The sequence below is a fragment of the Setaria italica genome, chromosome II (assembly GCF_000263155.2).
Source record: "Setaria italica strain Yugu1 chromosome II, Setaria_italica_v2.0, whole genome shotgun sequence".
Lineage (NCBI taxonomy): Eukaryota > Viridiplantae > Streptophyta > Magnoliopsida > Poales > Poaceae > Setaria > Setaria italica.
The window spans coordinates 33,390,985-33,408,805 of NC_028451.1; the positions used below are offsets into that span (position 1 = coordinate 33,390,985).

General features: G+C 42.6%; 2 protein-coding genes across 3 annotated transcripts; one reads left to right on the forward strand and one right to left on the reverse strand.

Annotated features, from left to right (window-relative positions):
* Window positions 1-1,033: 1,033 nt before the first annotated feature.
* Window positions 1,034-5,947, reverse strand: LOC101765480 (probable protein phosphatase 2C 69). Of its 2 annotated transcripts, none has more exons than XM_004956969.4 (9): window positions 5,301-5,947; window positions 4,527-4,698; window positions 4,052-4,205; window positions 3,920-3,983; window positions 3,524-3,631; window positions 3,171-3,296; window positions 2,843-3,072; window positions 1,661-1,863; window positions 1,034-1,513 (listed from the first exon to the last, which is right to left on the reverse strand). In XM_004956969.4, exons 1-9 carry the CDS (start codon window positions 5,511-5,513, stop codon window positions 1,479-1,481), a joined length of 1,305 nt encoding a protein of 434 aa, XP_004957026.1. In that variant the 5' UTR covers window positions 5,514-5,947; the 3' UTR covers window positions 1,034-1,478. The 2 variants fall into 2 exon arrangements, with proteins under 2 accessions (XP_004957026.1, XP_022679521.1); XM_022823786.1 differs by lacking the exon at window positions 5,301-5,947 and adding an exon at window positions 5,159-5,255.
* Window positions 5,948-8,117: 2,170 nt separating this feature from the next.
* On the forward strand, window positions 8,118-17,821 carry LOC101765888 (prostaglandin reductase-3). The gene is made up of 18 exons (XM_004956970.2): window positions 8,118-8,421; window positions 9,533-9,706; window positions 9,805-9,986; window positions 10,665-10,770; window positions 10,904-10,980; window positions 11,496-11,583; window positions 11,993-12,179; window positions 12,690-12,816; window positions 12,900-12,980; window positions 13,529-13,630; window positions 13,780-13,875; window positions 13,972-14,046; window positions 14,657-14,776; window positions 15,178-15,306; window positions 15,703-15,780; window positions 16,859-16,945; window positions 17,171-17,257; window positions 17,340-17,821. Exons 1-18 carry the CDS (start codon window positions 8,367-8,369, stop codon window positions 17,388-17,390), a joined length of 1,902 nt encoding a protein of 633 aa, XP_004957027.1. The 5' UTR covers window positions 8,118-8,366; the 3' UTR covers window positions 17,391-17,821.

Consider the following 17,821-nt stretch of genomic DNA (forward strand, 5'->3'; position numbering starts at 1 on the left):
GCAAAAGCTCTTCGCTGCCCATGGCCGTCCGTAGGCCCAAACAAGCGGACGAGCGGCCGGCATGTGGCCGCGCGCGCGGAGCTCGTTCCCAGGGAGTGGACGGGACGAGCAGTAGCAGCTCATCGACAAGACGACAACCCCCCGCCCTCCGCTCACATGACTCGGCACCAATCGACCGGTCACACCATCCATCCCTCGCCGTCCCCCCGTCGCGCGTTCAGAGAAGGCGATCGAGGCCACGGCTCCGGCCCGCGACACACCCGCCGCGCAAGCCCGGGCCGGACCGCCCGTCTAATAATCAGCCGAGCCAGTGAGCCAAGCGCGTGACGCTCGCCGATCGACTCGTCGTCCGCTGCCCCCGCCAAATCAATTGGGCGGTTAAGCGTAGCGGTCAGGTCTCAGGTGGCGCGTGCGAATCCACAGTAGGTGTCTAGGTGAGCTGTAGCCCGGCGGGGGCAGTAAGTACGTGGGGGCGCTGGCACGACGTAGCTAGCCGTGCACAGCGATAGCTGCAGTCCTCGATCGCGTCGTCGCTCTCCGTGGGGCTCCGTCACCGGCATGTTCCTCCGCCTCGGAGGAGACAAAGCTGGGACGGGGATGTGCCAAATGACAGTGTGGGGGGAGAGCGATCCCCGGGAGGGGCCGGAGATTCCCTTCTCCGGATTTTGTCACTGGATTTAGAAAATGGGCGAATTTTGTCACTGGATTTGTTAGAAAATGCGCGGGGCGAGCACTGGTGTAGCACAGTGCGGCAGGCAAATGGCTTTGGCTGGCGGTTTGGCGCGAGCGGGCAAGCGACAAGATGGATGCATTTGGATGAGAGCAGGGGCGTGTAGGCGGTCCAGAGTAAGGATAGATGATTTTTTTTTTCGAAGGGATAGGTGATAGTTACATGATGAGCATTGAGCAGTACTGTGATAGATGTCACTATATGTATCCTGGAACGGGTCTGACGTGCAGGAGTCAGTCATATTGATTTCCGGGTGATTGACAGTGGGTGTTTAACAAACAACGGGCATGGGCAATCCAAGTGTCATCGATCAACAGAATCCAAAGCTTATTAGAGCACTCACTTAAACAATCACCAGTGGATCTCGAAAGAGACTCCTCGCTAGGCTAATCATTTTTCTCGGGCGTCGTCAGTGAACTGGCGTCAACAAATTACAAGAAGACCAATGATCATTCAGAGCTCTATATACAAGGACAACGACCTCTGTACAGTGAGAAGCCGTAGAAGCAGCTTTCAGCTTGTGCTGAACTGAACACAGCCGTGGTCTTTTGAAAAACAAGATGGGTTTTCCTATGCTAGTCCAACAAATGAATAAATCTCCAGGCTGTTTGTCAAAAATACGTTGAATTTCTCGACTGAAACGGTCAATTCTAGCCAAAGAATTGTTATGGGCTGACTACTGGGGTTCCAGCTATGAATAAAAGAATCTTTAGTGGTCCGAAATAATGGTTCCGGCAATTAGGCAGGCCTAGCACATGTGACCAAAGACAGTTGGTGAAGAATCTGCAAAGACAAACATGCACCAAAAGACAAATTAGCAACCTCGGTGGTTAGCTAACAGGATAGCAGTACACAGAGAGTAGTACATATGAATTCTGAAACAAAGCAAAAATCAGATAACAGGAGAATATACAAACTATTTTCTCATACCTTTTCGTCTTCGTTTACCCTCCATTGCCTCTTTCTTATCATGACAGACATGGCACAGGAAAGGACCTTGCCAACCTTGTAGTTTTCCATATTGCAGTGGGTTGGCATGCAGTGAAATCCCTTGCCCAGGTTTCAACCGTGACAAACAAACTGCACAACTAGAGCGCCCAAAATTTTTCTCAAGTGCATATCCGGTGGTTAGCCTGCACGTAATGATTACGTGTGAGATCTAAAGCAAGTGGAAAAATGTAATATAATGTTTGATGTTAATAACAAGGGATTTGCTTCTCATGAGCATTTTACAAAATATCTGTTGATTGCTACCAGGGACTACATCTTGAAACCCAAACGATTACATGTGTATTTCTTATTTTCAATTCCTATTAGGACCCAAACGAGAATCAGAATTGACGGTACTATAATGTATGAAGCATATGCACTCTGCCTTTTATTCATTTCAACTACAGAACCCCTTTAGCTCAACAGTGAAAGGAAACCATAGAAAGATCAATATTTTTGGTTTGGTGACATATTTCTTCTACAAAGATATATAAACTGTAAATTCTATTGATATTATTGAATTATCCAAAAACTAGTATGTGTGATCAACCAAGATCTGGATGGTTTCAGAACAACAATGATCATAAGAAAGAGGATCCAAGGTTGCGGGGATTGGGAAAGGAATCAGCAGACAACCCTGATCATATATAACATGTAAGGAAACAAAAATGGGGCTGTGTGGCAGATACCATCAATCAGTAATGCCAACTCACTTTCTGTTTCCAATAATTACTATAAGTCCTGCTATTCTTTAGCAGACAGCAAGATCTGATGTTGCTCATATGGGACAATCATGTGGAGTACAAGATCTGGATAACCATTGCAATTACACTAGCTGAGTGTGTGCAAGCTAAAAAAGTCTCTTTCATTGCCATAAACACATGGACATAATCATAGGGACCATATCTACTCTACATTGATGCACTGGTACACATACCGACACCTCCATAACAATTTATAGTGATGCTAGTACCTGTCTTTCAATTGCAAGGAAAGCCCAACTATATTTTTATGATAAATTTATGCAATTATGTTTTTTTACTTTTAGAAATACATGATGCCCAAACTATAGTGCAAGTGAAGAATTTGAAAAAGGAAACTGTTAAGCTCACTGCATGTTACCTTTTAGAAAGCATTGCAGAGCCATCTTCAAATATTTCTTCCACCACGTCTGGTTCAGCATATTCACTATCTGTTTTAAAGGGCACATCTGGAGATTTTTTGCGAAACATATTATTGAACGCAATTTTCCCCTGCCTCTTAGGAGGAGTTGGAGCTAATTTTTCTGGAGGTAGTATATCAATTACGATGCAAGTAGTATCATCCCTGATTCCTCTTGGCCGGATTGCTTCCTAAATAGTATAAAATATTACGAGTTGAGGATCAGAAATTGTGGTGATCAATCAAAGAAATATTGTGAGTTTTTCTTTAGGTAAAATATGAGAGTTACATTAACAATTCGATTGGCAGCTACATCTGATGGGAACCCGCGAGAACAGTCAAGAGCCATTTCACAACTCAAATCGTCCCAAACACCATCACTTGCGATGATAATTCTGCCTCCAGCATTGGAAAGCTGTAATGAAAACATGCATGATTAGAAGATCAAAGAGCATCACAGGCAGGGTTAGAGAGTGCGAACTGCAGATGTCATAATTAAAACCAGATGACACTAAATGGTTGTAATGTTGTGGCATTTTAGGTAAAGCCATCTCCAAGAACTTAAGTTGGCAGGGTCACAGGCCATGTTTGGAACAAGGCAGGTGAGGTGCAGAACAGAGCTTTCAAATGAGATGAACAAACCTTCACTTGCTTAACATGTGGAACAGGGATGATACATTCACCAACATCAAAATCCCCTATCGATCTAGATAGACACAAGCCACCTGGCCAACATCTCAGAGGACCAACCTGAAAATGCAACAGATACAATCTATAAATCCAACACATTTTAACAGATATAGGATAGAATTATTGACGTAGACAAGGAAACCATAGAATGTGTTGAACAAAAATGCTAATCGGTGCATAGATAAAGGAGAACTTGCAGTCTCTGAGATAAGATAAGATATCTCCCTAATTAAATTCACAAATTTGACAGTTAAATCATGGTGACTGCAGGCAATGGAAAGTTATACACCAAACATCCACTATATATCCTTATTTAAGCACACAAAGTATTCAGGATGAACCACAAACCTCTGGGCCACCGACAATATCCATTTTCCCAACCTTACTCCCACATGCAGTTACTCGTTCAACCCTAGAAAAATAAGCACATTCTAAGAATCCCACAAATATCAATAGATATACATCAGTGGCAAAACTTACTCATCAGGGTTGGAGTCGAAACGATGATCAGCAGATAAATAGTAGAAAGAACCATCAGCAGATTCTAGTATGCAACGTGAATCACCAACAGATGCTACCGTTACAACCCACTCGTCTACAATCACAAATGTCACAGTTGTACCAGAAGTTCCGGCTGAAACCATAAATATAACAGTTCATCAGAAAAGAAAAGGGTGAAACTAATCTTTACAGGTATCTAAAAGACATGCAAACAGGAAAAGGCAGTTATACAAGCAAATCTGAACTAAACTACAAGGTTCTCACATATTCTATTCCGTATTAAAGCAGAAAGTGATAAATGATAAACACATGTGCACTGCCTTGGCTTTCAAAAAGTAGGAAAAAAACATGTGCAACTTGTGCCTGTTTAATGAAAGACTACTAAATAAGACTAACACATGTGCTATCTGTGTTAAATATCATAAGCTGAACAAGAACAGGGCTGATTTATTACCTAGCCTCTGGAAATCTTTATCCGTCTTGACAAACGCTGCAACAAGCGCACGTGGGAGCACTGCAAGCCACTCATCTCTGCTCAAGCACGTAGGAATGGCACGCAAGACATTGTGCAGCAGATTCTCCTTCGCGTATATGGCAGCTCCAGATCCGTTGTGCCCATCAAACAGCTATCAACAGAACACAGTGATCAACGGTCAAATTAATATCCAGAAAACACAGTGATCAATGATCAAATAGCTATGAAAACACAGTGATCAACAATGTATCATCTGATAGCTATCACAAAAACACAACAGATCAAAATATGATTGATATAGGAGTTCACTGTACATCGTCTGCTTCCCAGTAGAATACGACCACTCACCCACTAACCAAATCTGACATGGTTATCATAACAGCACAAAAATAGGACACGACTAACATGGGTAAACTCAAATTAACCATGATCATCACTACGGAGTAGGATCAAAGGTGTCAGGCATTTCGTATGCATGATGTTTGCAGCATCACTGTTCCTCCATTCAAAACAAAAAAGTGATAGCAACCTTTTCTCCCTTGACCAAAAAGTTGGAACAACTATGCCAATCGGAAAAGGCGAAAAGCAAGCGCGTAGTGACAGGCACGTACAAGGAGGGAGAGCCCTGCTGCATGTCCAAAACCACACACAACTCCAGGGAGGCGAACGCGATCTCTACTTGCCATTGCCAGGCCCTCCTGGACGCAGTCAGAACAAGAGGACGGGAGACTAGATAGCGCAATGTGGGTGTACCGCGAAGACGGAGAAGGAGGTGGACGGGTCCCCGGCGACGCGGCGGCCGGCGTCGGCGCGGAGCAGCGTGAAGTCCTCGCCCTTGCGGCTGCGGCTGGCCTCCCCGCACAGCACGTCGGGGCGCTCCATCCGCTCCTTGGTCACCTCCCGCCGCAGCAGCACGCCCAGCGGCACCGTCCCCGGCGACACCGCGGGCGCCGCCGCCATCGCCATCGACCGAACGAGCCTCTCCCACCTCAAAACCCTCACAGATGACCCACACGGGGGACTCTGGCCTTCGGGCGGCGGCTACTAGTAGCTAGCTATCGGCTCTCGCCCGCGCGCTCGGTCGCAACAAGCGAACCCCCCCGGAAAGAGGATCGCTCGAGGAAAAGCGCCGTGGCCCCGCAGATATAGCGGGAGCCCCCCGATCGTGGCCGCCACGCGGTGCGTGAGCGCGGACGCGATTGACTGGGACACGGACGGGGGCGACCTGGATTATTGGAGGAGACGACGAGGTCAGTCAGGGACTCAGGGTGATGAGGAGGTCTGGAGGGGAGGAGGAGGAGGGATCGCTCGATCGGCGCGCAGCCGTTTCGATTTTATCAGCACCAACACGCAATGCGGTTTTGATACGGCTTTGGCTCGGTTGCGATCTCTCCTATCGTGCTTCGCTTCCCACTCCGTTTTCTCTCGCGCGCCCCGGCGTAGCGGCCTCGGCCTGGCCTTGTGAATCTGGGATGCCGTTTCCCGTGGCCCCCTCTCTCACTTGCGAGGTGTAAAATTTCCAATCCAACCCGCTTTTCCTCCATGTGTTTCGGCGTGGGCCTTGGAGGCGCCGCGCTGAGCTGGCGCGTCTGAGAACCCGAGAAGGCCGGCTTGGCTCGTGGGCGCGGCTGCGACGGGAGCCTGGTCTCGTTTGACGGGGTCAGGCGCACCCGCGGACGTATCGGCGGGGACAAAACCGATCAGGCCACGGTTGCCTCGCGCCCATCATCTGACGACGACGGTGAACAGGTGGAGCACGTTCCGAAATGCGACCCGCCAACCCCTGCTCTCAGCGACTCCCCCAGGCCCCAGGTGGGTGTGGGCTGGTGTGCATTATGCATTGGATGGAACGTTAGAAAAATGCACCGAGGCCCCGTCCTCCCCGGGATGGATCATGGATGGCTGGGAAGATAGTCCAAGAACGGCGGCCAGGCGGCAGGCCCATTGCCGTCCAGCGAGCGCGCGGCGGCCGCAGCACGTGTGCCCGCCGGATCCGCCGCGAGCCGCGTCGTGCTCAGCCTGTTGCTTGTGTTCGTGTAGAAAGCTGAGGCGTTCAGGAATCAGGATTTGTGGCTACGACTTAACGGTCCGGCTTCGGGACGGTTGGAGTTGATGATGGCCATTCAGTTCGTCCTCCAGCTTTTCCGTTAACCAAACTGATTGTGGATGAGCTAATGCGTTATATGGTTGTTAATTAAGTGATGTGATGCAAAGGCTGAATAGCTGTAAGCCTGTAACGGAGGTTCATCAATGTTGGAGTCCTTGGTTTTCTTTCGGCGATGCAGACGGCAAGCTCCAAATGGAGGTAGGATGAGAGGGGCGCCATTTTTCAACGGTACTTGTACAGTTGTACCGTTTTGTACGGACTTGCTAAGACAGTGAAGTGGGAGTATGCGTAGGCAAAAGGCTATCCCAGCTAATGCTAATGCTATCTTATAAATCCAGTTTAGTTTAACAGAATGGTGTCGTTTTTAACGGTAGTAGTGGGGCTACCGGGCTAGTACCCCTCGTATGTACATGTTCATGCTGCTCGATCGGTCTTTTGTTTCTTGTTTTTATCGGAAGTTCTTCTCGGTACAAGGAATGAAAGAAGATTTATATCACGATAGCTGTAAACATTTCCTTGTTCCCATTAAAAAACATCCCCTTTCTTCTTGTTGTTCTTTGACATGACGTCTATTCTCCACGGGTACTACTTCTTCTACCTACACTTGAAATCGGAACTAGATAACTAGTCTCAAAAAATATGTCTTACAAAACAGGGCTTGAATCGAGCTTGAACATACACATTCTTCCGCTTGAATCCTGGTGCTCTGAACTTTGTGTAATATAGCGTCGTCTAATGATCCCCGTTGCTCCTTAAAAAAACAGTATGGCAAGCTACAAACAACCAACTTTTGTGTAATAACTCATGTTGCCAACCTCCCATTGGCCCTGGTCATTTTGGTACGACCGACTCGATTGGGAGTGGCACAAGTGACGGTAATGAAACATACTACCAAAGTAACAAGATACAAATTAAAACTCTAAACCGCTAGAACTCCATGAAACTTGCACCTCTCTGATGTTAAATGATATCCGGTTGACACATCTTTGCTCACTGGTAATCCGCACCAAATGTTTAGAGGGTTTGAAGTTTGTCACCTAGGCAAAATGCGCTGCACTGCACACACAATCATGTATCTGAAATACCTGAACAACAGTCTGTACTCGATGTACCCCTATTTCCTTCCTCCTCCTCCCATGCACTATTAGCGTGTAGACCCTTCTAGAAGCTTCCATAAACTCTGAATCATGCTCAGCTCTTGTACTTCCTTTTGCTGTTCTTGTGCTGCAAATTGTGGAATCATTTTTTTTTTGAAAAGGCTGGAATCGATTGTTTGGGTTCGTGACAAATGCAATCACAAACTGGTGATAGAACGATCGGCCCAACCGCAAACTATCGGCCGGGAAGTGAAGCCGTTGGAGCACGGCTCTGGTGTGCCCGGCGCCCACCCGGCGCGTGCTTCAGCTGTCAGCTTCCAATAACGGAGCTGTCACGCCGAGGCGGCGAGGCAGCGGGAAATGGGGACGGAAACCGGGACAACGAAGAAGCGACACGACCACGAGATAAACAGGAGAGCGGCGCCGAATAAACCCCGCCGGCCTCGTCTCCTTCCCCACTTCGGCCTCGGCAGTTCCGTGTGCCGGCCCTATACCTTCGCTACCCAATCGCCTCTTCCCGATCTGCGTCTCTCTGTCTGACTCTCTCGCCTTCAACCCCACGACGCCTCGGCAGCAGCTCATCGCCCGCTCCCCACCACCCCCCGCGCCGGCGAGATGGAGCTCAAGCCCGGCATGTCGGCGCTCGTCACCGGCGGCGCCTCCGGCATCGGTAAGCAGCGCCGCTTCCCCCTCTCCGGCTCTCAGTGCTGATTCCTGAGTCCTGATGCGCCGTGCCCGCTTTAATTTAGCCTGATCGGATGGGCCAATTCCATTCCGACGAGCTTGAGGATGCGTTATTGCGCGTTGGCTTGTGGGAAATGGGGAGGGAGTGGGGCGATTTATGCGGTGTAGCACTTGAATTGGAGGTGACGGGTGCTTTTCTGGAAACCTATGGATTGGAGATGATGGTCGTCAGTCCTAGCATTGTTGTGCAGGGTGCGTAACTGCAGCGCTGTACTGCTTGCGGTACAACAATAATGGGTAAACTATACATTCAGACAGAGCTAAAAGTTAACTTTGAACAGCATTCTTAATCTGCGATGATTGTTATGGCCGTACACACTAAGAAAGGGCTCTAGAGCATTGTTACAGATGGTGCTGTAGCAGGAACGGACAGTCGTCCCCACCCCTAGGAGTCCAAGCATGCACTTCTCTTGTAGGCACTAAATTTGGTACCTAGCAATTATACCGTATCTGAATGATCTGCCAACTATTGGAGTAGTCTGCGAATTATATTACCATAGTGCTTATGAGAGAAGCTTTGCTTGTGATCTATTATGCTTCAAAGTTCAGACTGCAGGTTTGCTGGAAATAAAGTAGCCCAATAGAGTTATTCGTTTTTTTTGTTTGGCACTACACATCATTTAACATGCAGCCATGCAACAAACTCTGTCCACAGCAAAACCAAATACTCAAAACTTTCCAGGAGCTGGCATGTAATTGGTAGCAAGGTTCTTTGTTTGGCAAGTCCCAGATGGCAAGGTTGCAACTGCAAGTAGTGGATAGTTTAAACGGGACTAAAATTTGGCATTTGGCAAGTGCAGTGATATAGATTGTACTAGCACCCATGTGTCAATTTGACCATAGAATCAGACTGTACTCTTAATGAATAGGCTTGGTACTACACTGATAATCGTCTAGATCTTACACCTTTAGTTTAATCTGAGGAAAATTTTGTGGTAGCTTCTGCTCCCTCTTTTGGGCTAAATGTATCCCTTCGATTCAACAGGCTATATGGATACCTTCCAATGTATTAACCGAGTTTATTTTTCTATTTTCAGGGAAAGCACTTTGCATTGCTTTTGCACAGAAAGGTTTATTTGTGACTGTTGTCGATTTCTCAGAAGAAAATGGGAGAGAAGTTGCTACGCTAGTTCAAAAGGAAAATAGCAAATTTCATAGAGATCTTAGAGTCCCATCTTCTATATTTGTTAAGTGTGATGTTAGTAATGCAGGTAAGGATTTTAGACCTTTAAAAGTTTAACCGAAAGCACAACTTTACTTGAGCTTTCAGGTGTACCATGATCTTAAAGATACAGCATTTTATATGCAGATAATCTTGCTGCTTCTTTTGAGAAACATGTACGCATGTATGGTGGACTAGATATCTGCATCAATTGTGCTGGAATTGCCAATAGAACACTAGTTTATGATGATATATCTGATGGAGCTAGAACATGGAGGCATGCTGTAAATGTGAACCTTGTTGCTGTTATTGATGGTACTCGCATTGCAGTAAGTCTACTGTTAATTGTTGGAAAATATTTGCCAATTTGATCTTTCAGTAACTCAAATTGTTAATTTGTACTAACAGTAATTGCTGTTATTGTGCGGCCTTTATTATTTTTAGACATGTAGATATCAAATGATTAAAAAGTGCACCTATGTTAATGTTGTCTGTTGATACAATACTTTCAAGATAAAATCTTTGGATTGACCTTTCTTTGCTTTTATTATTGGATAACACTAGAGAAAATAAGTATAATTTTTTACAGCGACATGGTTACCAAGGTGCAACTGTGGTGCCAGTAAAAGTTACATATTATGACTTGTTGATGCACATCTTGACATGCAATTTTTTTGTATCTAGTTATGTATTTGTAAACATATTTTCCTAAACATATTCTTGATACACTGATAGCCATTATTTAACAAAGTTTAACTGCATTCATCCCAAAATATAACTTTATTTTGATTCAGGGAAGTAATAGTTTTGTTACATTTAGCATGTCCTCAGGGTTTCCTGAAGAGCAAAAAGTAGGATATCATTTTGGATAAATTACAATAGGCAAAACAGGCTTGCCTTTTGTTCTAGATTCATTTCTTCATTTTTGTCCAACTATCTTGAATCATGTTATTAATTGTCACAAATGCCACATTCAAATGACTAATGGTTTAATTTCTAATCATCAGAGTCAAATAATGCGATCGCAAAAGAAACCTGGTGTCATAATAAATATTGGTTCAGCGGCAGGCCTTTATCCTATGTTTTTGGATCCCATATATAGTGCGACAAAAGGTATATGATCCCATATACCCTTTTCTCCTTCCCTCTTTCTGGTCATCAAATTAAGATTGCAATACTAGGTTAATTTGGATATTAATTATGTCTATTTATTTGTGGATTTGTGACCTAATTCATTTCTTGGCAGGGGGTGTGGTTATGTTTACAAGATCACTCGTTCCATTGAAACGCCATGGTGTTCGTGTCAATGTGCTCTGCCCAGAGGTATTAAGAACCTGCATTACTGAATGCAAATATTTATCATTTGTCCTATAATTTGCATATACGCTTTTGTTGTAGTATTGTGCATGTATTTTATTACTAACCTTTTAACGTTTTCTAGGTTTTGTATTTCCAAAAAAAATCGAACAATTCTGCAGTTGTGAGCATTGTATTCTCCATTTCATGGATATCTTAAAGACAATTGCTGACATCAATACCTCTGACCCCTACCAGTGAAAGTAATTAAGTAATTCTAGCGGCAAACTGGTATAGACAAGATCACAATATTAATTAAAATCAAGGGCAATTAGTCAATAGGACACTAAATAAAACCACCTGTCTGTAGGACACTGCAAAAAGTTTCTTGTCCTACAGAGTGGGCTATATGAGTTGATCTCCGTACTTTGTAGAAACTATCATCTTTTGTGATGAATCATGATTAGCACCTATAAGGGACAAATATGAGGTTGGTTTATGATTATTTTTTGAATTGATCTAGTGATGTACTGATTATGCAGTTTGTTCAAACAAATATGGCGGAACAACTGAACCGCAAAATTATAGACTCTACTGGCGGATATATGAAGATGGAGGATGTTGTTAATGGTACATCATTTTATACCTTGTTAAGTTGTAACAAAGTGTTACACGACTTGTAGTTTTTGTTACCATGAATTATGTGCCATTATTACTACATCTTACTGCAAACCTCTGATGAACTGTCCTAACACAAACATCTGTTGACATTTTTTTGTTGTTAAACATGTGGATCCATTGATCTAAATTCAATAAAGTAGATGGTAGGTTGCTAAACTTGCATGATTAAGTCACTTCGGTTTCTGAGCTTGAGAACTGTAGCAAGTGATGGACTGATGGTTACCCAAACGGTGTCCCCTGGTAGATATGGTTGACGGATCTTTGAAATTTTGCATACGATGTTTTCTCTTTCTTTTGTAATGTCATCTTTCAACCCCCCCCCCCCCCCTCCCAACCTCCCTTTTTTTTTTTGCCTCAGGTGCATTTGAGCTTATACAGGATGAGAGCAAGGCTGGTGCTTGCCTTTGGATAACGAAACGACGAGGGATGGAATACTGGCCAACACCAGAAGAACGAAGAAAGTATATGGTGAACCCCATGTCAAAAAGGATGCTGACAAAGAACATATATCCCAGCATACGAACGCCTGAATTTTTTGAGAAGATGTAAGTAGTCTTGCTATGTTATGTTTCTTTCTTTTAGAAGATATAAGCTGCCTGACTGCCTCCAGCACATTAGTTTGGCTTTTCTGTTCCAGCACTTCTATCATGAGTTAAAACTTAAGACTCTAATTCAACTACTTAAACAGAAACTAAACACTTTTAGGTTCCATGCTTCTCATAGCACTACAGCATTTTCTTGGCTGGAAAGATGTGCCTCTATTCTTTACACAAGCTGACATATTGATGATTTTGATCATATGAGATCTAACATCCTTCTTTTTTTTGGTATTCTTTTAGTCTTGACCCGTTGAGCAGATGACATTTTCTAGTAGGTTGTTTTTTCTACAAAAGCTGAGTTTTGACTCTATATTGCCTGTCAGTTATCACATTTCACTCGTCAGAAAATTCCTCTAACAGCAATAGCCTGCCAGATACACAGGATGGAAAATTTATGGGGGTATTCAAAATTGCATTTACTTTATTAATGATTGTTTCTTGTCGATGCTTGTGTAGAGTTGTTCACACTCTAAGCCATAATTTCCGCAACGCTACAAGACTTGAGCATGTGCGACTGAGATTGCCCGTTGAACCACACAGTGCTCTGGTTAAAATAATATATGTTGGTGTAAATGCTAGTGATGTAAGTCTTTGCACTTGATTTTCAGTTGCTTTTCTTTTGATATGATGCCCATCGATTAACCTTTGGTGTTCTAATGGCTGCAGGTAAACTTCAGCTCAGGACGTTATTTTAGCGGTAATCCTAAAGAAACTGCTTCACGCCTTCCATTTGATGCTGGTTTTGAGGTAATTGATGCTTTCATGTCCATTCTAATAGCATTCTCAATATCGAATAGTGCTTTTGAGATGTTGTACTCTGTGGCAACTTATCATTCTTATACCATATAATTCCCAAGCATAACAGATAGTTTTTGAGATAAAATCATAGAAATGATCTCACTGACAGCGGGAAGGTAACGGTTCTGTTGTTATGACTCCACATGATGCACTAGAAAAAGTAAGACATAGAATGTGCATAACCCATGTGGTCAAATGCATCATGGCATGAAGTATAATTTGCCCATAAAAAGGGAAAATCAGACACCATACCATGCTTTATACTTATATTATAACCTGACTACACATCCTATGTTATAATTCAATAATACTATCTCTTTCATAGGTGTGTCATGTGCCACTTTCTGTATAGGCATTATGATACTCAATCAAGTTACTGTATGTCCCTCCAGTGAACTCAGAATAATTTTTGTGTAATTCTTTTCACCTTTCATTACAATCTCCTCATTAATATTTTTGCCCTTTTTTCTTCTTATGCGGAGGTTTAATGTATGCAGGGTGTGGGAATTGTTGCCTCTGTCGGAGATTCAGTGAATCATATCAAAGTAGGCACTCCTGTGGCCCTTATGACTTTTGGAAGCTATGCTGAATTCACGCAGGTGCTGCATTTTATGCCCTTCCATTACACAACTAATTACCTACTAGCATCCGTCCTTCTTGAAATGGATCATGTCCAGCCTATGGAATTTGGAATATTGTTATATTTGTCTATCACTAATGATTTTTACTTTGCCTTTTTCTTGTGAAGGTTCCAGCCAAACATCTTCTTCCGGTGCCAAGACCAGATCCGGAGGTTGTTGCTATGTTGACATCAGGACTGACTGCTTCAATTGGTCTTGAAAAGGTTTACTTAATATAAACCCGCTTGGTTTCTTTGTCTTTTCTACGGAATATCTGTTTTCCATCCTGGACTGATTCGGTTGATTTTTGCTGGCTTTAGGCAGGCCAAATGACATCTGGGCAAGTTGTTTTAGTTACTGCAGCTGCCGGTGGAACAGGACAATTCGCCGTTCAGGTCAGCTAATACCATGTTGATATCATTACTAAGATTTATTGTTTTGATGTAATACTCAATTGCAGTATATTACTATGGATTGCGAGGAGGTACAAGAACTTACTGTTTTATACTTTTCAAACTTGAACAGGATAACTATTCCTTTTAAGTTGGGTTTCATCTAATTTCTCTTTCATAGTTAACTAGCTCTTAGGGACATACTTTGGTAACTTACATGTACTTTTTACTGGATTGAGCATTGAGCATGATATTTTATGACATGGAAGGTTGTCATGTTTGGTTCTGTTTTCCTGTCTACTTCCTCCGATCGTGAATACAAGTCCATGTCCATCTAGGTTTGTCCTAAGTCAATTTTTTTAACTTCGATCATCAATATCTAAACTTTATATGGATTGACACACAAGATTGGTGTTAATAATATATAACTATTTTCACTTAAAATAGGAAATTTTAAAGATCTTGCGCGCCAAAGTTTCATCGAAGACCGTGTCGATGTCCTAGTGGACTTACATTTTGTGATCGAAAGAAATACATATTATTCTAAGCAACCATTTATTTTGAAGTCTGAACTATATCCTTATTTGGATTTTTCTTTTCATATCTTCACTAGCTGGCGAAACTAGCAGGCAACAAGGTTGTAGCCACATGCGGAGGTGAAAGTAAGGCTGAACTTCTGGCCTCCTTAGGAGTTGATCGTGTTATCAATTACAGAAATGAAAGCATCAAAGATGTGAGTTCTTGTTTCATTTTTTCAGATTGGCCTTTTTTTTTACGTCCACTGAACAGAATGTGATTTTACTATGGAAGGATTTATGTGTCAAGTGTCTGAGCTTGATATGACATCCTTGCGTTGGCATAAATGTGCCATATTTATTTTGTAAACTATATGTTTCTGTTGTTTGGTTTTGTCCCACCTTTCTGTTTGCTGAAATGCACTCTCGAAGTCGTGTTGTCTTTAAACTAGCGTAACCTTTCCTGTGTCGTACATAATGACAAATGTTGCTGTAGAAACTATAAGTAATGTATTTCTGATATTACCATTAGTCATTTTGGACTCTCAAGTGATTGCAACCATTTAAATTGATCCCTTGTTTGTTTTCTTCAATGTGCCTATTATATATTCGAATTCAGGTTCTGAAGAAAGAGTTTCCAAGAGGTGTAGATATCATATATGAATCTGTAGGTGGGGAAATGTTCGACTTGTGCTTGAATGCACTTGCAGTCCATGGGCATCTCATTGTAATTGGTATGATCTCCCAGGTAATTCTGGCCGCCCCTGAAGCCCATGTCTTTTTATTTATTGTATTGTGATTTGAGGGTGGCAACATCTGAGGGTGAACATGTAAAATTGTTCTGCGCTTCACCATTCAGAGTTTTAAGGAAAATTGAAGCTGAAGATTTGGTGCTGGCAATTCTTGCATTTTTTTTTAATTTGGTGTAAGAATAAGCTCCTGACATATTTTGAAATGTGCTAAGTGTTAATGAAGAATTTGCCCATTATGCACCCGGTTAATAGTTGGAGACTTTACCTAATCATTGTGGTTCTGTTGACACCTTTCTGAATTGGTTTTGGTCATCATCCTGTTTTCCTTGTAATAGTTTTTTAGTAAGATTTTATAGCTTATACCTGAATATTTGTAACTTCGGTGTTTTCAGTATCAAGGAGAGGATGGATGGAAGCCAAGGAATTACACTGGACTATGTGAGAAAATTCTCGCTAAAAGTCAAACGGTGGTATGTGTCACCCAACTTCTTTAGTTAGTATGTACTGCATTGATATTTGATGTTCATTAAATAAATCTATCAGTAGACAATGTATCTATCGTATTTACAACACCCTACAGCTTAGATTCTCATGGTGCCAGATCATCAAATAAAGTTTGACATTTGGTTTGTACTTTGTTCTGAGAGGTTCTATATTTAATTAAAATGCAAAGCGCATAATTAGCAGAGAGAATGGCTATACTCGTTCAGTGCACACCTATTAGAGGTTGAAGTTTCTATATGCCCATAATATGGACTGACGTACATCGGCTGCAACACGTTGGGCATCCAGTTATTTCTTACTATGGTTGAGACGTGAAACTGAATGTGTCACGCCCCTGGGACAAGGAACACAACAGGTATCTGCGACCGCGAAAGGTTGCTGACCAATCCTTGGCTGGCTTCCTGCCTGTAATGGTGCACGAGAATGTAGATGAGAAGTAGAGAATTGTGGTGAGGGAATGGGTTAATCTTTATTGCTTCCTAATGATAGTAGAGGCAGTATCTTAATATAGCAGGATGTACAATCTCATATAAGCAACGGATGCTAACAAACGTGTTCATTAAGATATCTTATTATCCAATTAATTGCCTAACTGAACTTTGGATAGTTTCTGTAGAACAGCCAATGTGGGCCTGATCTTGGCGTTGCCAAGGTCTGTGCTGGTCCTGCCTATGCGATCCCTGCATGACATGATGTGCTGCTGTAGTGGTAAAAATGTGATGTCCATTTAGCAAATTCAGGATAAAAGTAGAGCAACATGATATATTCATGCTTTCATCAGTACTTTGCAAATTCAGGACGCAATAGCAACAGAAAAGCATCACCATTTTTATAGGAGAGAAATGTCTCCATCTAAATATAGATTATAAACTTATAATTCATCTTAAATAAAGAATACCAAACTTTTCGGTAGCTATATCACTTGTACTTGCTCAAAGTTACATGCTAGTATAGAAACTGCATGGGACAGTGATTGAGCTACATTTATAGATGTTGAATCCGTTAATAACTTTTAAGTATGAAAATTTTCCATTGCAATTGCAGGCTGGATTTTTCCTTGTTCAGTATGCTCATCTGTGGCAAGATCATCTTGACAAACTTTTTGACCTGTATGCCTCTGGAAAGCTAAAGGTATGCTTCGTAGTTATAACAATTTAAGTATGTTTAGGAAAACAGAAATAACAAGACAACACACTCTTTTTCCCTCAAAAAACAAGACAACTACCTCACTCGAATATTTTACCCAGTGATGGTTCATAAATTCATGGGATAATTTTAAGTTTATCCCTTTTTTTATTAATTTTTTCCATTATTAACTTGTCTTTTCATGTCACACTACCATACCACATACAACAGGTTTCCCTAGACCCCAAGAAGTTCCTGGGTGTTGCTTCGGTGCCAGATGCAGTAGAATATCTTCATTCTGGCAAGAGTGTTGGCAAGGTAGCACCAGTTTCATAACAAAACTATAAGCTATTATTGTCCATTTGATGCGACTTACAAAATTCCATTTGGATCATTTCAGGTTGTTGTGTGTATCGATCCATCATACAGTCAGATCATTGCTAAGCTATAACCTATGGACAATGACGTCAATTGTCGTCCACGGTCGCAAAGTAGGCTAGGCTGTTATAGGTACACGTACAGCCCTGAGTCCCTTCTTGTTCTTTGTTCCCTGCCTGTGACTTAACACACTGCATTTCCCCAGGGGTAAGAACTGAATAATTTGCATATGTTGGTGTATAGCGCAGTTTTGTGCATAGTTTATAAGATGTACGACTTTGCTAAAGGGCAAACATGGACATGGAAATTAGATAAGTTTATAATCCCAGAGATTAGGATCCTATTGGAAAAGGTGATCTCTGCAACCGTGTGATATCGTTCCACTTCCACACAATGTGTAAAACTTGTCTAGGATCAAATGGTGTCTCTGCCAGATTCTGGGATCATTGTAAGCATCCACGAGGAAATGATGAAGGATTCTGGAATGGAAAGATGTTTCACAAA

What these genes read in the sequence shown, in the direction of transcription:
- LOC101765888 (XM_004956970.2), top strand. Translation starts at nt 8,367, where the DNA reads ATGGAGCTCAAGCCCGGCATGTCGGCGCTCGTCACCGGCGGCGCCTCC. An exon ending in CATATATAGTGCGACAAAAG is followed by an intron (nt 10,771 to 10,903) that starts GTATATGATCCC and finishes ATTTCTTGGCAG; the next exon opens with GGGGTGTGGTTATGTTTACA. An exon ending in CATTTGATGCTGGTTTTGAG is followed by an intron (nt 12,981 to 13,528) that starts GTAATTGATGCT and finishes TAATGTATGCAG; the next exon opens with GGTGTGGGAATTGTTGCCTC.
- LOC101765480 (XM_004956969.4), bottom strand. Translation starts at nt 5,513, where the DNA reads ATGGCGATGGCGGCGGCGCCCGCGGTGTCGCCGGGGACGGTGCCGCTG. An exon ending in TTCGACTCCAACCCTGATGA is followed by an intron (nt 3,984 to 4,051) that starts GTAAGTTTTGCC and finishes TTATTTTTCTAG; the next exon opens with GGTTGAACGAGTAACTGCAT. An exon ending in TCTGCAATGCTTTCTAAAAG is followed by an intron (nt 1,864 to 2,842) that starts GTAACATGCAGT and finishes CATTACGTGCAG; the next exon opens with GCTAACCACCGGATATGCAC.